General features: G+C 44.0%; 1 protein-coding gene across 2 annotated transcripts in view; it reads left to right on the forward strand.

Moving 5' to 3' along the window:
- The window catches only part of LOC144098948 (glutamate receptor ionotropic, kainate 2), a 338,155-nt gene that overhangs the window by 284,669 nt on the left and 37,360 nt on the right, over nt 1-16,126 (forward strand). For both annotated transcript variants that reach the window (XM_077631933.1, XM_077631934.1), the window contains exons 3-4: nt 11,363-11,614; nt 14,514-14,683. In XM_077631933.1, the coding sequence (XP_077488059.1) occupies nt 11,363-11,614; nt 14,514-14,683 (422 nt within the window). The remainder of the gene's footprint in view (nt 1-11,362; nt 11,615-14,513; nt 14,684-16,126) is intronic.

Below are 16,126 nucleotides of genomic sequence, written 5' to 3' on the forward strand. Positions count from 1 at the left end.
TTGATGATTATATATATATATATATATATATATATATATATATATATATATATATATATATATATATATATATATATATATATATATATATATATATACAACCCAAAAAAGCGTTGTTTTTATAGGCACCGAACCAATTGCCAGGCTAGAGCGAAAACAACACGGTCATTTTTATGTATTTATTTTTCGCAAAGCGCTGCTGCTCCTGCATTCATTTTCATTCTCGTTCTTTCTCCATCTTTTTGTTTTTTTTTCGCGGCACATTTGAACTGAACGTAAGCGCTCGAATTCCCGGCGTGATCTTTTGTTTTTATTTTTCTCTTTGTATATGTTATCAGGTCTTAGTGGTGCCCGTGTATAAATCTCTGTTTCGCCCGCCGGTAGCCGAGACAGACGAGAAAGGTATACGTATTTTTCCCCCTTGCTTTTATCTATTGTTTTTTTCTGCTCAACGGGGTGGACGGGTCTTAATGGTACTCTATTTGCTGGCCTAAGTTTTCGATTTTTTATTCTTTTTTTATGAATACGTACACTTCTATTTATATCTTGTCTCTCTTAGTTCTTATTTCCCAGCTGCAACCGGGGGCATTTCGGGATCCCGTTTGTTTTATTTATTTTTACTTTGCGCCTGTGTTTTTCTCTCGGTTCGGATGGAAAGAGGAGGCACATCCACCCGGAAAAAGAGCCAGCATCCATCTGTCTCGCTCAGCCGGTCTGCCGCGCCGCGCGCTCCACTGCCTTCCAGGAATGGGAGCCTCGGAGTGGCGCCGCTCCTTGATTGTGATGTACGAGCCGACGATAGAGATCTCCGGCCGTCTTTGGAATTAAATTAAATTGCAATTCTTTCTGCCGCTACCAATGGCACGGTGAGCACACGTTCAGGAGTGACGTATAAGCCCCCTTTCCCCCCCCCCACCCCCCGCCTGCTTGCTCTTTTAGAGAAAAACTGCGGGCCCATTGTTTTAGATGTCAACTCTTGTATCATATATTTTTTCGCGTTCTTACTTCAGGTTCGGATAGAGAAGGAAAAGGCGCTCGAGGAGGAAGTTGAAAAGCAGCCCGGGAAATGCTTTTAAGGGGCTAAAGCTTTTAGCCAGGCTGCTGCCGTCGTTTTGAACATTCGCCTCAATTGTTTCCTCGAAAGCTGCGACAGTTAGCGCCCTCTGCTTTAGCTTGTAGTGAGAAACTGGAAACAGGCCGGGCTGCGTTCTTCTTGCTCAGCTGGAATGCCAGTGCGACCGTAGTACCAGGAACACTATAGGCTTCGCAGAGATTGCGCAAAATCTATTTTTATGCGGCTCTAAAAAGTGCAGGACCGTACAAACTCTGTACTTTCTTGAAAAACGTGGGTAGATCATAATCTCTGCGCTCACTGAAAAGCACAGGTGCGTAGCTTGGAACAGTTTAGCTGTTCCGAATGCTGCTATGTGTACCTTTAGAAATTGTTTGTTGTTGGAGAATGCATATACGACAAGGTAGTGAGGAGTGGTTCTAAGTATACGTGTAGAAAACACGATTGACCGATTTCGTGCGATATGCAAGCATCCGCTGTACCTAATTCTACACATTTGTTAAAACGGACATATGAAAAAAGTTGAGGGATCGGATGTTTGTGGTAAGGTGTTGCCGCATATTTTTCCCTTTCGTTTGTCCGCATATAAATTCGAGACCGTAATTGATGCCCAGGAAGCACTTTTTTTTTGTCAGAACTTTGTTTACCTTTGCGTAACGGACCGGAGGGGACGGGTGGTGAAGGAAGTGCTTAAGGAGCGATTTGTCTTTGTAGTAATTATTTTTAAGCAGACGTCGCACATGAAGAGTCGCGGGAGAAGAAAGGCGAGCCGAATAAGAAACTGACGCTGAAAGAATATATTCATACGCGTTTTACGCGACCTGTTCGGCGAAAATTTATTAAGACACCAGGATCTCCTTTAGGTTTCGTCCTGCTGATGTACGGCACTTCGTGTTCTTTCCATTAAAATGCGAACTGAACTCTTTAAGACTAGCATTTTGCAACTGAACTACCTGTTTAAGCCCACAATCAACACAAGAGCACCGGGGTGGGGTTGCGAATCAGGTTAATGAAATAATTACCGGCTGAATTACCGACTTATAAGTCGTGCGTGTTCGCGATGTGCATTTGAAACGAAAAAGAGATTTCTTACGAACACAACTTGTGAATTTATTGTACACGGTTACTCTATTTAAGTATATGTGAGGGAAGAAATCGACTCTGCATACAGAAGGTAGTTGGCTACGAATGTGAGGTGATTTGCAAGGATAGCGAGAAAACGAGCAAAAAGCGAAAAAAAAACACTATCGGCTGAGAGTACGACTCCTGACGTGTTTTCCAGGTTCTCGTCTAGGCAAACTAAAGCTGCTCACCAACCAATAACAACGCAAAATTCACCGTAGCGAACAGGAGAAAAATACCAATAGCTCTCCACGTTCCATAATCTTTTCTTCATGTGCCTACACAGCTTTTGTCTTTCACGCCGGAGAAAATTTTCCCGCCGGCGCGGCCTACCTTGTATAGAGCCCCAGAGTTTCCCTCTATTTCCCTCTTATCAGCTTGGCGCAGTTCTGTTCTTGACATGTGTTCAAAGGAACTTCCTGCTAGAACAGTTCAAGCTCTTCCATGGATGCTGAAGGGAAATCAGAAGAAAAAAAAACCGGCAACCTTTCAAACGAAAAACCACCGCTGCCGAGCGGCTACAGATCGGCGTGCTTAAAAAACAAAGATGATATCTCTCTTCTAGGCAGCCCTAATTTTTATCGCCGCACTCCCTTTGTTCTTAGTCGTAGCTTGTATATTTAAACTTAGATTGACTTTATCCACAACCAGAGCCCCACGGATAAACATACTGAAAAAAAAAGGTGTGGCTAGCTACAGCCATGAGGTAAATGCGCCTGTATCTGACAGGTTTAGTTCCTTTCATAGCAACCGCAGCAGGTAGCTCCAGTTCAAGTTTATTTAGCTTGTAGTATGCACTTTCCTTTAGTATCGGCACAGTTGTGACTACAGAAACAGGCGAAGCTTCGTAAGCGAAATTCCGCTAAGGAAGCTTTCATCTTCATTATCTTCAGTCGACAAGATTGATGTTGACTGAAGCAAGCACCGTTAGCGTGGTCTTTCTTAGGCGCTTCCTACCGCCCCAGCCACCTTCCCTTTGGTTGCTCTATGTTGGTTGGCCGAGGCTTTTCTTGTCCCCTTGCCTTTATTTATAACATCGGAGTAACATCTTTCAAAGCTTTTGATGCTGTTTAAATTTCAGTACGTCCTGGTAGAAAACTTTCGCGTGCCTTGTGCTCACTTGTACTCGCGGGGAATCAGAGCGCGTCACAAGTTTTGGCGCGAAAACAGTGAGGCTAATAATACCCGGCCGGTACTTGAAAAACAGAGCAGGAGTTGTTCGCGGAGACTCATAAGAAACAATAGAGTTTTCTGGGTGGCTTTCTTCGTTCATTCTAAGGAACTCTCTTTTCAACTCAAGTCGCGCTTTCTTGATGTAATGCGTCAAATAATTTTCTTTTTAAGATAAAGAAAGTACTTTCTTGATCTAATGCTTCAAATAATTATCTTAACTTCTTAACAAGATAAGGAAAGTACAGTAAATATCATTGCGATTCCCCCACGGACTTAGTTTTTATTCAACTTAAGAGATCTGCGTATTAGACGATACACTTATTCCAGATAACAGCACAGTGAGTAAAGTAATAACATTTTTTCTTACGGAATAGATGCCCTGAAATATTTGAACGAACTTAACAGCAAACACTTGATATAAACTAACAGAAAAAAATCCTTGACACGCCAGAATTTTGCATGTGTATACCCTCAGAAATGTTGGGCTGAGTGTGAATGGGTTGAAAACAGGAGTTGAATTTCATTGCATTACATCATACGGCCCGTAGAAGCTGCAACCACAGCTAATTAGTTACATAAAACCCTTAGAAATACTTTGTTGCTTCAGCTGACAGATAAAGCTAGGTTACTTAGATATTTGCTTGCTTGTAAATATGGATTGGATTTGGCGCACTAAGAAGATTCACATATTTTTTATGTTCGTGCATTTAATTGCTCGTTTGTATTTTCCCTGCGCGAGCCTTCTTTGTACACCGCATTTGGCTCAACGTAACTGATTAGCAAATAGTCACGCATAATCGTTGTAACGTACAGTAGAAAAAAAAAAAGGACATGGTAATATGGCTTCAATAATGTCTCTTTTTACCAAATCGCGGAATTTAAGCATGGTGTAAGAAGTTTAAGGGCATGCTCGATATTGAAGCATGCTCAGATTTCGAATTCGCTTTTTTTTTCGCGCCCGTGTGCTGTGCGATGTCAGTGCACGTTAAAGATCCCCAGGTGGTCGAAATTATTCCGGAGCCCTCCACTACGGCACCTATTCTTCCTTTCTTTCACTTCCTCCTTTATCCCTTCCCTTACGGCGCGGTTCAGGTGTCCAAAGATATATGAGACAGATACTGCGCCATTTCCTTTCCCCAAAAAACCAATTATTATTATTTTTTTTTTCGCTTACCTCAGTCAAACGCAAAGAGCAGACGTGGTCAGAAAGACGTGGACCTTAATTCGCGCTTAAACTTCAAGACCAGGGAAGAAAAGGTAAAAAAGGAACTGGATAAAGTTCTTCAACACGCGTCAGACACGCCAAAGACGTTGTAAGCATTCTTCTCTTCGTGTACGTATTTAATTTTACGATTTTTTTCTCTCTCCCCTTCCTACCTAAGCGTGTCTTTGGAGGTGGAGGTTATAGCTCGGGAATTCTGGAGCAAAAACAAGGAAACAAAAATTCCCACCGCGCGGTGTTCTGATATCTGCCGGGCGATTGAAGGATAAGAGGCCAGTGTCATGAATGAAAAATTCAGATGGAGACGAGCTCGGGCGTAAGCTTAAAAGAACTTCCAACCGGCTAAAAGCCGCGCTTGGTCGCCTGTGGAAAGGCTCGAACTTGGGTTCTGCGCTCGTGAGAGCCCTACACACCTTTGCGCTTCTCGTCCGAAAATTCCTCTTTCCTGCCGCTGCTTATTCTCCTGCTACTCACTTCATGCTTCATTTCCTCGGCATTACAGATATCCGTCCGCCTTATCGGGCACTGTGATTGTGTTTATCCGGTGGTTTTCCTCATTTTTTTTTTTACTCCTGTCACTACGCCGTCATGTCTCTCTCTTTTGTGTTTTGAAAATATTTAGTTCCCTCAGGCGTCTCCTGGCGTGCGTCTCTCGTACAACGAGCAGTGAAAAATTTCCATTATGGATGATTGAAGACGGTCCCCTCGACGCGTGCTTGAGAATTCCGGCTTGCTTGCGTCTGTTTGCTTTCAAGGCGTCAGGAGGCGTGCGAGAAGGCGTCAGGAGGTTTCCTATTCACAGTGACCCGCATTCCGGCGAAGTATTTTTTGTTTATAGATACTTTATTTTAATCTCTTCGGGAGCGTTTCGGTGCCAGCAGCCTTCAGGTGCTGGAAAGGAACGCGGTATTCGGCGGCGGGAAAAGTCGGAGCATTGTCGTCGTTTGATGGCCGGAGAAACGCAATACTTTCGCGACTAGAACGCGCGAACGCTTTAGAGCATTTGTCATCTGCCTTGGCTCGAACCGAAAGTCTGTTCATTCTGGCTCTTGCTTGGAACGTAGTGGGTATAGAGGCCCGAGAAAAGCAGCAAAGGAAAAGAAATGTTTTGAGAGGCTCGGAAATACTTGAGTAAGGTTATGCTGCCGAGTGGCTACAGGTACAGTTGCTCATATGTTTAACCAGAACATTCGTGCCCAGATTACTAATGAATACGCCTTAACGAGTGAATGCGCATCCGAAGAAAATAAAGGTGGTTTTTCTTCGCGGCAACATGGGGCTTACTAACACGTTCCTAACCATTTAACTGAAAACCTCGAGCTATGAGTCAAAGAGACACGTTATGGCGTTTAATACGTGTTCGTGCCATTATGTGAGCATATGTTATTCGCACAAAGTGTGTAAAAATGCTTGCCGGTTTATAATGCGTGAGTTGTCACATACGCTAGGTTCCTGTTTTTTTTCCTAAATTAACATACGCTTTAAATAACATATGTTGGGACTTCCTGTATATTACTGGCAGTTGTGGAGACTATTCTCATGCTGTAGCGATTTGATGTCGGAGATGTTTCTGGACAAATACATTACAGATGCTGTTGCTATCACGAATGAGCGGAGCACTTAGAATTGTGGCCGCTGCTTCTTATTTCGAGTTGATAGTGAATTAACGAGACAAGATTTTTTTGTTGTTGCTCAGTTGTACTAAAGTAATGTAGCGACGCTGCGGTGCAAGGCAGCGTACAAGCAACCCACTTGTGAAAGTACGTGTCTTTGGGGCTCCATTTAGTTCTTTTTTTTTTCGTCTCTCATAGCCTGAGTCGCTTTGGGACGTTAAACCCCCATAAACCAAACCAGTTCTTTTTTTTTTCACCCACTCGCATCTTGCTGGCGCTTCTGTTCTCATCTTCAAAACGACACGGCCGAGCGAAAACTTTTCTAAAAACGGTAGAGCACTTTAGTAAAAAACGCCTTGAGAATGATAACGATTCGAGCGTACCGAAGGTTCCGCGATGTAAATCAGAAGGATAGGGCCTTGCCAAAAGCCGCTTTCTATAATTCCTACACTCGATCCGATGCGATGCACTTTCGTCCACTTAGTAGCGCATGGAACGGCCTCGACTCGCTACGCAATCGAAATCCTCGGACGCCTCGCACGGCTACGGCTGCGAATAAGCTTTTTCTGCGTCGAAACCGGCTGTGACGCAACCAAATCCATTTTCGCGATGGACTTTCAATTTTTTTTTTCTGTCGACAGGAGTAGCTAGAAGACGCAAAAGGGAAAATAGCTGAGAGATTCAGAGCCATGTTTTATACGTGTTGCTATTCTTGGAAGACACAAGAACAACATAAAACTGTGCGGCCATTATACGGTCAGGGTCTGCTGAGCGCCGTTGAGTAACAAGACGCTCAGACAGATATAGGGAGCTGAAAGCTGTATTACGAAAGACCTAACAACATGTTCTGGAGGATATAAATTTGTAGATGCGTGTCCCGTGCGTGCTCACGAAAGCCCTGATATCTTGGCCCAATGTCTTTTTTTTTTAGTTTTAAGCGCGTGGCATTGCTTCATTAAAAGCAACATTTCGCATCGCGTATCTGGCAGTTTGATCAGTGAAAACGGGTCTCGCAGCCTTAGCGCTTAGGTGTTTGGGCATTGTCTTATTTTAGGTCGTTTTTCGTGTTGGAGAATGCCGCAACCGTTTACGCTCAAAGAGCGAAGTTGTCAAGACTTCTGGGCTTTAAATATTTCGCTCCGAGGCCTAACCCCACTTCTCCCCCATCATCGCTCTTTTACTGTGCTTAACAAAATTTACAGTTCATCTTCATACTGCACACACAAAACAACTACGAGTGTTTCGCAAATTCTTTTTTTTACTTCAGCGTAAAATAAACTGAGGTCAATGGCCTGCAGTTAAATCTGCGTCGTAGCGGACCGAGCACTCGAGAAAAAAATACAAAGCTTATTGCGACGTCGCTTGAGGGAATTCTTCGCAAGAAAATACGCTGACGCCTCGCAATCCGACACCCTGCAAACACTGTCGTTTTGGGGGTGTCACGTGCGCAAACGTCTCTCTCTCTCTCTCTCTCTCCCGTTTGGTTTTCTGTCCATGTGTGTCGTGTGTAATCGAACCGTTATTTGATCAGAACGAGGGCGCTTGTGTACTCAAGCCTGTTTTTCTTCTTCACTGCGTGAAAACTCAGCACCTCGTATTTTCTATTGTTCTCTTTTGTCGTGCGGTGTGACTTGGTGGTCGCGCGTCCACATCGTATACGAGAGGTTTTGGGCTCGACCTCCACAGTCCCCCACCGGTGTGTGTATACCATATAGTTTGCGGCCACTATGTGGCTCGATGTGCTGAATGAATTTTCAAATCTAATGTAAAAATTTGGGCGATTACCGGTAAAGTGATGCCAAGAGACGAGTATAGTCTTCATTGCATTGGTATGGAGAATACAACAGCTGAAACTCGTCATACCGAGACTGAAGGGTCCTTTTCATTACTTGAATATTGCCCAAGTTTCGTTATAGCCCGTGTTGACGGAGCTTCCAAGAGCAATTGTCGTTTCCTCGTTATATCCATTATTTTGTTATAAACCGTTTCCTTATAACGAGGTTGGACTGTAGCTCTGTCGCTTGCAAAGCTGACGACAGCACATAAGACTGGCCTAAGTATATATTTAACCGTACCAGTTCGTTTCACATCTTATTAGTTGTCGCAAGGGCAACTTCTTTGTTAGCGATGAATGTCCCCGCCGTTCATCGGTTAAGCATTTCACATGGTGGCTATGTGGATAAATTGCACTAAGTACGACGAAACCAGGCGGCCAAGCTTCCATTGCGCAGTTGCTAATGACTGCAACAAATTAGTGTACGTGCTTGATTAAGAAATATTTTAGGTGCTTTAAAAGCTACACAAGAACGCAAGCCTGGCTCTGTTATCAGAGCGTGCATGATTTAATGCACATTTATGTCGATAAGTGTATGCTTTGAACGACGCGTTTTGGGCTGAAACAGCTTGCGATTATAATTTCTACGCTCTGAATTTCCGCTTTGTGATTTAGTGACGTGTACCACCTAGCTAAAGGAGATCATTGCTGTTGAGACACAGTGGTGTCGACTTCTTCGAAGATGTATATTTTCTGTATTACTCATACGTCGATCGCAGTGTAACTAGAGCAAGTTTGTAGCAACCAATTACTTTAATGTTGGTTTGAACAGATTTAGAAGACGGACGTCTAGCTCTCTTGTTCGCCTATGTAGCCTGCAGCTTATTGCGAGAACTTTTCAAAATGCATTTGAGACGCGTTTTCTGCCACACGCGGCGTCGACCAACTTTCTCGCGCTTGTTGTAGGAAGCATGCTGACGTCACTGTCTTGTTGCCGGTGTGCGCGATTATGTCTATCTATGGTTTCGCTTAGAATCTCCACGTCATTATCAGTAAACGTAGCTTGAAAGCAACCACTGGTATGCTAACCTACCAATTCAATACGTTCTGTCTGTGTGCCCTCATTTTGGAAAGAATGAATGACAAAATAATCGGCTCCGTTTGATGCGTAATTACCATGTTCCGCAGAGCCCTGCTAATCATTATGCTTACTGTTTTTAACCGATTGTGAACATATCGACAGAAGTCTCTCAGGTAGGAAGGCGAAGTCAATCTGGCTCCTCATTTTCTCACCCCTGAAGAAGGAGCCAAGATGAATTCGCAAAGTTTGGTCCCTCCTGATGGGACTATTCGTCTAAATGTTGCCTTTGTTTTTGTCTCCTTCGAAAGTGCTTCTGAAATTATCCGAGTGCCTTCCTTCTTGCGATGTGAACAACCAGTATAACTCTCTTGCTCAACATGGGCAACTCAATATACACGAAAGAAAAAATGAATTGTTGTCGAAAGCCCATTCATGCACGCAACTAAGCCCAAAAAGTCAACCTCTTTGACCTGGCGCAATGGGAAGAAATATGGGCCATTTAAGTCAGGGCTGCCTAGGAAACTGGAAGAGAACATAATCCGCGCCGCGAGCAGTGTGGAAATTGAAGCAATTGAGACTGCAGCCCACGTCGGGCGGGCACCGTGAAGATAGCGACTTCCAGCGAATTCTGTTGGTCCTTCAGATTTCAGAACGTAATCCTCAGTGTTTAGCACACCATTTTTTCCGCTTAACTCTCTTCTGCTTTCCTGTTTCGTCACTTGAGCAGGAGGTCGCGTGCTTTATATCTGTACTTTAGGCAAGGCACGTGGCGTGCCGTTCGCTGAAAAAAACAAAGTAGGAGCTGGCATTTGCGGATTCCAGGCTAACAAATAGGATGTGAGTGCCTTGTTGCAAGCGCTGTGTTCGCTTCGCTCACTTTCCCGCGTCGTTTTGCTTTCTTCAGTGGATATGAAGCGAGGTTCATCAATAGCTGTGTCTTTGCTGCGGCGTATGCCGGGGGTTGTCGGTGTTGGGGATTAGGGAGGAGGTCTTTCGAGGGACCGTAAGACATTCTCGTTCGTGTACGCAGATTGGCAAGGCGCGTTCGGGGCTTAGCGGCACTCGTGTTCCAGTTCTGAGTTCTTTTATCAACTTTTGTTGCCCTTATCTCGCTTTTTCTCGGGTACAGCCGCAAGATGAGATTTTTCTAGATTTTTCAATTTCAGCTCCTGTATTCTTTTGCGAGGTCTAGGAAAGTGGAGAAAATTTCACCTCTGCGCTTTTCAATTCGGTACTTTTTTTCTTTTTTTCCAAGACGAGCTTTTCTCAGTATTAGGTATTTTCCGTGGCTCTCACGAGGGCTCGGACATCGAAAGGCTTCCAGTAGACTGAAAAATATAAAGAAATGCTAAATGTGCCTCGCGCCTTTCTGAAAATACTGTGCTTTGTAAATGTAAATGTAAAAAACTGCGCTTCGTAAATCTAAATGTAAAAAAAAACTGTTTTCTAAAGCACAGGTTCTTGCAGGTTGACACCGCCGCCACGTGTACCTGAAAGCGCGATTGAGGTGTCCACTGACATAGGGAGCCAGTTACGCGCGTCTTCAACTTTTCATCGTCAATGACAAATTACCGAATGTACGCCGGCTTCCTATGCTTCAGTGCCACGTTTCTGCAGCAATGTTTTCCACTCTAACGCATGCAGCGCGCATCTCTGCCAATACCGGCACACAACTCAAAGCGCGAATATTAGTTTGATAGCAGTATTAGTAGATAAAGAAGACGACGTGCAATGCACAGGGCGAGAGTGTGTTGCAGTTTAAACGAGGCGGGATCAGCTGCGGCGATATAGCCTAGTGCCCTCGAGCAGTGGCCAGCGAAACTGATCTCTTCGCGTCGCCGCTGGTTGAAATCATAGTCATCGCATTATTTATTTATTTATTTGTTTATTTATGGTTTGCCGAAGGTGACCCTCTATGTCAAGCTTCACAATAAACCGGTGAGCCGGTTAGACTTTATGATTTAGTGTTTTCGCACCAAAACCTGTCTCACGGATCTCTAAGTTTACTTGCGCCAGCTGCGTCCACATTATCCGGGCAAAGTTATTGAGATTTGTAGCCCGATTCCCTTCTCCCCGTTGCCTTTACTAGGAATCCACTCGTTTACAATAAGAGGCCGTCGCTTGTCAGCTGTTTGCTTGCTCTGCTCATCTGCATGCGATTCTGCCACGTGACGGGTCAAAAGTTCTGAGAATGAAGCAGAGATGTCGCCTGTGAGGAGCGATTGATGTTGGCCCGTAGCGTCTTTCCTTGATTTATTTTCCCTTCTCTTCGCTTTCTGAGATGAGTGCGCTCTCGCTGGCGCAGCCTGCAACCTGATCAGCTCGGGCGTGGCGGCCATCTTCGGGCCCAACGATCCGATGATCGGCGCGCACATCCAGTCCCTCTCGGACTCGCTGGACATCCCGCACATCGAGAGCCGGCTGGACCTGGAACCCGACGTGAAGGACTGCTCCGTCAACCTGCACCCGGACCCGCAGATCACGGGTAAATCGATGCGGGACCTGGTCCAGTACCTCAACTGGACGCGGATCGCCGTCCTCTACCAGGATGACATCTGTGAGTCACTCTCAACGATATATATGTGAATAAGCTGTCCTCTACCGTACTCCGAGTTTATAAAGGGTAATGCGCTAGATGACAGCTTACTCGCTTTTTACACCTTTCTGTTTAGAGTGTACCGCGTCAGGCTGCCGGTTTCGTGGGCCAATATGTCGCAGTCGAAAGCGAGTGATTTTTTGCTAAACGAACACTTAAACAATCCCATCCAGTTTTGGACTTAAAAAAAACCAATTGTATGGCTTTTTATGAGCGCTATGTAGATGCTTTTTTCGGCACCAAATGATGTATTTATAGTTGATAAAACTGGAAAGGAAGGCGGAACATTTTCTTCGCGCCATTCGATTCACACTCGTGACATCAAGACTGAAAAGGACTCCGCGATCACAGTTTGGAACTGAATGGCGACGTAGCCTAGGCTCAGGGATCCGCGAGTCAACCTCTATGTACGACGATGCAAAAAAGGTGTATCTATATGAGACTCAAATTTGCTGAGACGATAATTGGTGGTTTCAAACTGCTGACAGTAAGTAATGGCTGCAAGCTTCGGACAATTGTCACGTTGACATACTGAGGTCGCAGTTACAGTCACGCAATAATGCATGCGCACTTGGTGATGTCTTTGTACTTGCTGACAGCTACTCTCAGCCATGACTCGTGAGAGACGCAGCCATCGTGGACAGCCCCGTGAGAGGTTGCTGCCAGCAGCTCGACTCAGAGATGGTGTTGTGGCGATGTGGAGTGCTTTTGTATTGTTCTATCAAGCAGAGTGGCTTGTGCTTTTTCCTTTCTTGTTCCGCTCTTTTCACTCACTCCTGCGCGTTCTAATGTGTTTTATTTATTTATTTATTTTATTTATTTATACATACTGCTAATCCCATTTGGGATAGTTGCAGGAGGGCAAAATAGGGTTAGTAATAACAGTTAAAAAATACATCATTTTGGTGAAGATAAAAAAATAGACAACTAATAGTAAGTGTAAAGCAAAGGCACTGGAATTAACTATGGAAATACAACCAAAAATACAACAACGCAGAATAACAATACAAGGAACTGTATCATAACCATATCGAAACAAGGCAAATTAATCTCACAATAAGCGTCATGACAGAAGTTACATCGCAATAGTTCCTAAAACAATACTGGTAGTCTGTGTATACCTGAACAAAGTTAACATTAAAAATGCACACAGAATAGGAAGCAATATTATATGTTTGTACTTTCTTTTTGCTGAGTCAGCGAACATCAAGAGGTGGCCTTTTTCGGCAGAAGGTGGTGATCTTACCTGGTGTCGCAAGCTGGCGTGTTTTTGAACTGGTATCTAAAAATCGGTAATGTTCTCTTGAAGACGCTTAATGCGTTCATCCAGCCTGAAAATAGAGAACCTTTTTTTTCTGAAGGGGGCGTTTTTATATATTTCTTTATAAGAAATATTTTGTTCGCTTAAGAAAATTTTCAGGAGGAAATCAGCGCTAATTAGGAACAAATCGGCTGGCAAGAATAACTTATTTTATTAAGCTCACTGATATTTACAGCAGCCTGCCTAATAATTAACCCCCTCTTATGTTGTCATACGTCCTTATAAGTGTAGGTTAACCACTATTTGTTTAAAAGTCTAATTTTTAGCACTGCCGTCTTTGAGAGAGCGCGTGTATGATGTGTATCAGAATGAACCATTTGAAACCATTGGAACTGCACTGAACACAAAAAAGTTGCTATAAAAGGATGGCGCAACTGGCAAACAAGATATGCGTACCGTTTAATTCATTCTTTCAACAGCGTATCGTCCTGACCACTAATTCTTCCCGCAGGATCATGCTCCACCGGTCCGACAGGCAGTTTTTCTGCGATAAAAACGCTGTTTTTCCTAGCCAGAGCAAATGAAAATCCTCTTCGCTTCTCTGACCCAGACAAATTCGCAATAGCCGGTATTCGTAATAGCGGAATTAAGTGATTGTACCGATTTGCCTGCCTGATGAAAAAAAGAATAAGGTGATTAACTGTTTTGTCCTCTCGCCAGGCGGTATTGTTAATTGCTGCGGTCCTGTAATGGCAAATTTTGCAGCTCTGCTTCAAAACCGCCTGACTACGCTTAGCGCACGAGTGCCGCTAAGCGTAGCGGCTTATAACGCCTAAATGGCATCCACTCGGTCATGCTATTTCCTTTCTACGTCACGGATGATGATGTCGATGCGCTAGTTTTCAAAGTTCACAGTCATGCGCCACGCTGTGGCAGTCAAGGAAACTAGAAGCGCTTGTCCCGCATTTTAAGGCGAAAGCCTTTATAGGCTCATGACTCGCCAGGGGGGATATTCGCGGAGAAGTGTCAAACTATAGCTGTCAAACAAACTGATGACGTCATCAGTGGTGTAGTATGTCATATATATATATATATATATATATATATATATATATATATATATATATATATATATATATATATATATATATATATATATATATATATATATATATATATATATATATACCACTAATTACGCGCAATTGAAGTGTAATTAGTTAAATAGTTGATGAGCATTATGTAATTACAAGTCAGTGATTAGTGATTAGTTGATTCACAATTGGTTAATTGTAAATTTGTTAATGACTAATAGTAGTGGTTAGTGTAGTATGTCGTAACTGGGAACTCAGTATACGATAATGAACTGCTTATGTGCAAGGCGCTAGCAGACAATGCACCTGCGCTTCAGCCTACTGCGCATGCGTGATCTTCACCACACATATGCGACACAAGCAGCAACACCGCGTTAAAGGCTTTCACCTCACCGCGATTTAGGTCAACAAAGTGCCCCCGTGAAATTTTTTTGTAATATGTTTGCTGCTTTCATTGATTTGCGAGGTCCTTATTGGTCCTGCTTCCTGTCAATCAAACTCGCAGCTCTCATAAGCCTCCAGGAGTTGGTTCGGCCGTTCCCGCCGAAGAACGTGCAGTACCTCTTCCGGAGAGCGGAGAACTTCACGGCGACGCTCATGGACATCAAGAGCCGCGGGATCTACAGCATGATCATCGACGTGCGACCTGAGAACCTCACCGCTTTCCTCAGAGCGGTAAGCACCGGCGACTCTTTTGGCTTCTAATCGTTCTCCCGGGATTCAAATCCCATAACCAGAGGTAAATAGTGAGGGAATGAAAACTAGTTGTTCATTGAGACGGAATGATTTGCAGATTACTCCTCCGAATTGTCGCCCACTGTCATAACCAATCTATTACCCAAGAGAGCATCATCCTCAGCGATTCCAAAATGGGTATCAATAATTTCGCTAAAGGGCGAATTACAAACACCTCCCTTAGAATCCTTAACGCAACCAAATTCTCACCAAATTATTCCGAATTTATATGGGTCCCAGCCCATTCGGGGAATCCGGGGAACGAGGCAGCCCACAATAAAGCCCGAGGTTTCGTCGACCGGGCAGTGGATGAGTCTGGCTCCCTGAATTTCACGAAGGACTCAATGATCACATATCATGATCTCACCAATCATTTTAAACTAGAGAGGAGAATTTTCCCCCCTCCAGACAAAAGACTTACTAAAGAACAAGAGGTTACGTGGCGTCGTCTACAGACGAGATCGATACGCACCCCATGACTCCTCGCGCACATTTATCCAGATCTTTACAACCCAAACTGCAAACACTGTGGCCGACGTGCTACCTACGATCACATCCTGTGGGACTGCAAAATAGAGCCACCTCCGGGTGATCTAGTTACAGCTCCTTCTCTCGAGCGGTGGGAGACCGTGCTGGCTAGCTCTGACCCCAGAACGCAAGTTTTGGCGGTGGAGTGGGCTGACAAAGTCGTCGAGGGCTATGTACTCTCGACCACTTAACGCGACCTCTTGCCAAGCTCTTCCCGGCGAATAAAATGTTTTACAATCAATCAATCAATATGAGAAACAAATATGACTGCGAGCGTTTTTGCGTTCTTTAACTCGTGCGATGCAGGCACGGTTATTAAAAGATGTCGAGTAAACTAAAATTGCAGGTACTTAAAGATGTCACAATACATGGGCAGTCTGCATTTATTCAGTGGGAAAAAAAGATGTAATAATTACTTGGAATACATCCAAGAATAAGCTCATTTCTGCCGAAAGCGGTGTTGATAATTTACAGCCGCTCTAAGTTCAACAATCCTAAGCCAGCATCAAACTTCAACTTAGTCGGCCGGCATCTGATTATGAGAAACGCAAACAGTTCACTGTGGTATCGGTAGAAAAACAAACAAGTACGTATATATAAGTGCAGTTTCCTTCAACTTCGCGCACGTGTTTTTAGTTACAGTGCTCGCAAATGGGGAAGCGCTGCTAACCAATAACCCATGACCTAAACCGAAGCACATCTCGTTAACCTTCTACCAAAAAGTGACTCCATTCGGCACCCCGTCAAAACACGGCCTCTCCTAATTGCTCTGAAATCGTCTCTTTTTTCCCCTTCTTGTTTATTTCTTGTTATGTTTTGTTCGCCAAACGTAGATCTAGAGAGCGCCCATTAGTT

This window comes from Amblyomma americanum, chromosome 7 (assembly GCF_052857255.1).
Source record: "Amblyomma americanum isolate KBUSLIRL-KWMA chromosome 7, ASM5285725v1, whole genome shotgun sequence".
NCBI classification, from domain to species: Eukaryota; Metazoa; Arthropoda; class Arachnida; order Ixodida; family Ixodidae; genus Amblyomma; species Amblyomma americanum.